General features: G+C 40.7%; 1 protein-coding gene across 2 annotated transcripts in view; it reads left to right on the top strand.

Moving 5' to 3' along the window:
• Positions 1-230: 230 nt before the first annotated feature.
• HELB (DNA helicase B) overlaps positions 231-4,336 on the top strand; it is a 33,746-nt gene continuing 29,640 nt past the window's right edge. Inside the window, exons 1-3 of one of the 2 annotated variants that reach the window (XM_040491491.1) lie at positions 231-510; positions 1,979-2,389; positions 3,549-3,718. In XM_040491491.1, coding sequence (XP_040347425.1) covers positions 327-510; positions 1,979-2,389; positions 3,549-3,718 — 765 coding nt within the window. In that variant the 5' untranslated portion in view covers positions 231-326. Of the gene's footprint in view, positions 582-1,978; positions 2,390-3,548; positions 3,719-4,336 lie in introns of both variants that reach the window. The other variant, XM_040491492.1, reaches the window with a different exon arrangement.

Genomic DNA, 4,336 nt, shown 5'->3' with positions numbered 1-4,336 from the left:
TTCTGCGAGTGCCGGCGCCCCCCCCCCCCCCCCCGACGCTGTCCAGCCAGCGGGGTTGGTCCAGGCATCCCGAGGACAATCAAGTCCGGTTACCTGCATGCACTCTCTTCTTCACCCCGCCCTTCGCCCTGTCCCCGGCGTCTGCGTCTTATCCCCGCCTCCCGCGGGAGACTTGGGGCGGAGCTTCGCCGCTGCCCCGCCCCCTATGCGCGCGCAGCCCGGACGTCGTGAAGCTGATTGGCTGGTCATGGCCGTGTACCTGCCGGGGTTTTCCGGAATGTGGGGATAGGCGGCGGGGGGGGGGGAGGAGGGGGGTGGGAATCAGCATGGCCTGGTTGACCCAGCACTTGCGGGAACTGCAGGGACCTCTGCTCCCACCCAAGGACTTGGTGGAGGAGGACGATGACTATCAGGACGAAGCGGAGGAGACTGAAGATCTGGGGTTTGTCGACGCCGAGGAGCTGTGCAGTGGGGGCGTAAAGGCTGGCGGCCTCCCCGGACTCCTCCGCGGTGAGGAAGCCCCCTGCCCCAAGGGGATGGGATTGGAGGCTGAAGTGTTTCCCGTTCTGGTGTTGTCCTAAGTAAGGCTCCCCATTGCTAACAGACTTTTATTTAGGACGGCCTCGCTGTTTTCATCCTACTTAGGATAAGATAATATTAATGATAATAATAGTAATAATAATAATAATAGCAGTGACTTGAGTAAATACTATGCGTGAAGCTTGTGTTCTGTGTGTATTATCTCATTTGATATTCACAACTCTTTGAGGTAATTTTATAGTCGAGGAAACAGTTGAATGTCCAGCCTGTATTCACACCCGGAATCAGACTTTCAGACTATTTTCCTGACTTGCCTGGAATCAAATGTGTATTTATTTTTCAGCTACTTCGAAAATAGACGCGCGTACCCAAGAAACATCTCTAGGCGTGTTGATTCATTAACCTTGTGTTAATAGTGTTGCGATGGGGGTTTGTTTACCTTGTGTAGTTTCCTGTGCTATAAATTATACCTGTTACGTGTACATTGTGACTGATATTTAAGAATATTTTATTTAAGAATATTTTAGTGGTAACCAAAGACCCGTAGAATTTTCTGTGCTGATGGCATTTTTCAGTATTTGCTCTGTCCGGTACAATAGCCACCAGCCATATGTGACTATTAAGAACCTTGAAGTCCAGCTTGTGCTATTGAGCTGAAATTTAAATATTATTTAATTTTAATTAATTGAATTTGAAGAGTTACCTGTGAGTGGCCAGCACAAGTTTCCACAGAAAGTTTTCAAGTGTTTGTGGAGGGTGTAGTCATTTATCCTAAAAGTGTTAGTGACTGGCTATCTTGTTCCAAGCAAGGTGGTGTTTGTTGCAGGTATACCCAGGAGGGATAAGATAATGAAATTTCTGTCTTAATGGGGCTTATCCTTTGGTAAATTAAACAGACATTCTTTAAATAATTACAGAAGTAACTATATTATTATTTAGTGCATAGAAGGAATAGTAAGTAGTGCTAGGAGAGGTTATATTCTTGAGATTCAGGGATGGCTTTCTTGAGGAAGTGACAATTAAGCTGAGGTCTGTAGCAGATGGGGTAAACAGTAAGGAAGAGAACATTTGAAACAGGTGGAACAGCTTATGCAAAGGTCCTGTGGTGGGAGGGGCCATGCCAGTTTTTAGAAATGGCATGAAGGTCATTATTGGCATGGGTCAGTGTATAGTAGAGATGACTGTTTTTAGAAGAGAAACAGCAGACTTTTGCCCTATACCATACTCAGCTCTTGGAATACAAGGACAAGTGAAACATTGTTATTCTAGAGAGCTTTCCGTGTAGTAGAGGGTGACAGATAAACAGGTAAGTGGAATGTGGATTCCCTCATAGACATCTATCTGTACAGGGTGCTGTGGGGCGATTAAAGAGAGTGGTAGATTTGGTAAAATATTGAAAAAGGGGTTTTAAATATCTTAAATTAACTTTTTTTTTAAGTTGTAATTCCTGATGAAAACACTCAAGAGCAATGTCAAGTGTTTGGACGTTTTCCAGTAACGGGTCCTTGGTGGCGAGTGAAAGTACAAGTGAAACCTTTGGGACTGAGGAGCTATCAAGTTCAAGGATTTCCATCTTACTTTTTACAGTCTGATATGTCACCACCCAATCAAAAAAATATCTGTTCCCTGTTTCTTAAAGACTGTAAAGTCTCCAGTGATCATATAAATAAATTTTTAGCATGGGTAAATGCTGTATCAAGCTATAAAAACCTCAACTTTGAAAATCTTAGGGAAACATTAAGAACTTTCCAAAAGGAAATTGAAAGGAATCGTCAAAAACAGTCAAAGCAGAATGTACAGGAAGAGTCTCTACCAGAAAATGAGATGTGCCTTCCTCTGGAAAACACAAGTAGGTGTGATTTTTATCATCCACTTTTAGTGTAATGGAAATACTTAATGACTAGTGTGTTTAAGACATTACCCCTATAGTATCTTGGCTTAGTATTCTTTTTTAAAATGTGTTTTTTAAAATGTGTTTCTATCGCTTTGGGATGTGTCATTGTCATTCAAGTTTCCTCGTCATTAATGTGGAGAGTTGGGTAAGATGATCTTTAAGCTCCTTTCAGTTCCTCCCCAGTTCTAAAACTGTGATTCTGTCTTTGTCTCTAACTTTTGTGTCCATGGGATTTCCTTGAGTCATTAAGAAAAAGTTCAGTTGTTAGTTATTCGGTTCTAGTTATGATTCTGTTTAACACGGCAGAGGAGAAAGATACTCATATTCTTGAGTATTCCATTTTGGAAAAATTTCAGCCCAAAATGGTATAAAATAATTATATATTATGACTTGCTATCTGGACATCCGCATGAGTGGGATATTTCATTTCTTAATTATATCAAATAAATTTGGCAGGACAGCATTGAATGACTTCAGTGACAAAAGAATCATGATTACAGTCAGAAAAATGATTATAAAGGTTAAAATGTAATAAGTTATTTTTTACGCTTAGTTTTAAATTTATCTTTGTATCACAGAGTCACAAATTTTACTGATTATATTGTAACCAGAAGGAAACAGAAGGCCGGGAAGCAGTTGTCTAAGCATTTGAGGAACATAAATTTTGGAGTTAAACACAGTGAAAACCACCTTAGTACAAAATCAATTGTTATAATACAATCAGTTTTCTTGCTGGTTAAAATACACTTATTGGGGCACCTGGGTGGCGCAGTCGGTTAAGCGTCCGACTTCAGCCAGGTCACAATCTCGCGGTCCGTGAGTTCGAGCCCCGCGTCGGGCTCTGGGCTGATGGCTCAGAGCCTGGAGCCTGTTTCCGATTCTGTGTCTCCCTCTCTCTCTGCCCCTCCCCCGTTCATGCTCTGTCTCTCTCTGTCCCAAAAATAAATAAACGTTGAAAAAAAAAATTAAAAAAAAAAATAAATAAAATACACTTATTGATCTCTCTTTGATTAGGATTTCTTAAACTGGTTGTGCTGGGTGAGAAAGTCCATCAAATCAGTTGTTCTGTGAGCTCATTTGTATGTTTGATGTGTTCTTTTCTATTACCCTATAGTTCCATTTATAAGTGTAATGACAGCTTTGCAGTTTCCAAAAATAATGGAATTCCTTCCAGTTCTTCTGCCTCGACACTTTAAATGGCTCATAAGTTCAGGTTCTAAGGAGGTGTTGGGAACCATAGAAGAGATGTTAAGTACACATCCGTGGAAACTTGGATTTGGTAAAGTAAGTAAGACATTTACTCAGCAGCATCTTGTATGGGGGGCGGGGGGAGGTCTCAGACTTGACAATTTTTACATCTCTGTCAAAGGAAAAAAATTTGTATTGGACTGCAGTGTTGTTTTATTTTTCGTTTAGTGTTAGAACCAACTATAAAGTTCTTACACCTGTAGCTCATACACAGTAAATGTATAAAGGAAAACAAAATAACAAAACTGATGACATTCACATTGTCAATAATTTCATTATATAATTTAATAGGAAACATGTTTTGGTAACTAAATGGCCAGTTGCAACTTGAATTCAGATCTCATTGAAGGCACAAGTTCTTATGAATTTGGCAAGTTCATTTCGGTCCCTCCCTTTCCTGTTTGAACTTTTGAAAACTTTTAGTATTTGGCACAATAATATCACTTACGTATGAACCCACTTCTGTTCTTATCATTATAGACCAAAAGTAGGAGTGACGCTATGAGGCTTCAGGGGTGTTGGGAACCAAATGTGGCCCTTAAATGTTGCAGGACTTGGTTATGGGCGGTTTTCCAATTGAAAATACAATTTAAAAAATCTGAGATAATTCTTGGATCTCCAGGAATGTTCCTAGAACCCCCTCCCCCCATAATT

This window comes from Herpailurus yagouaroundi, unplaced genomic scaffold (genome assembly GCF_014898765.1).
Source record: "Herpailurus yagouaroundi ecotype Mexico unplaced genomic scaffold, PumYag 182, whole genome shotgun sequence".
In the NCBI taxonomy this organism is placed as follows: Eukaryota; Metazoa; Chordata; class Mammalia; order Carnivora; family Felidae; genus Herpailurus; species Herpailurus yagouaroundi.
The sequence above is the reverse complement of the archived record's forward strand: the minus strand, read 5'-3'. Positions and strand labels throughout refer to the sequence as shown.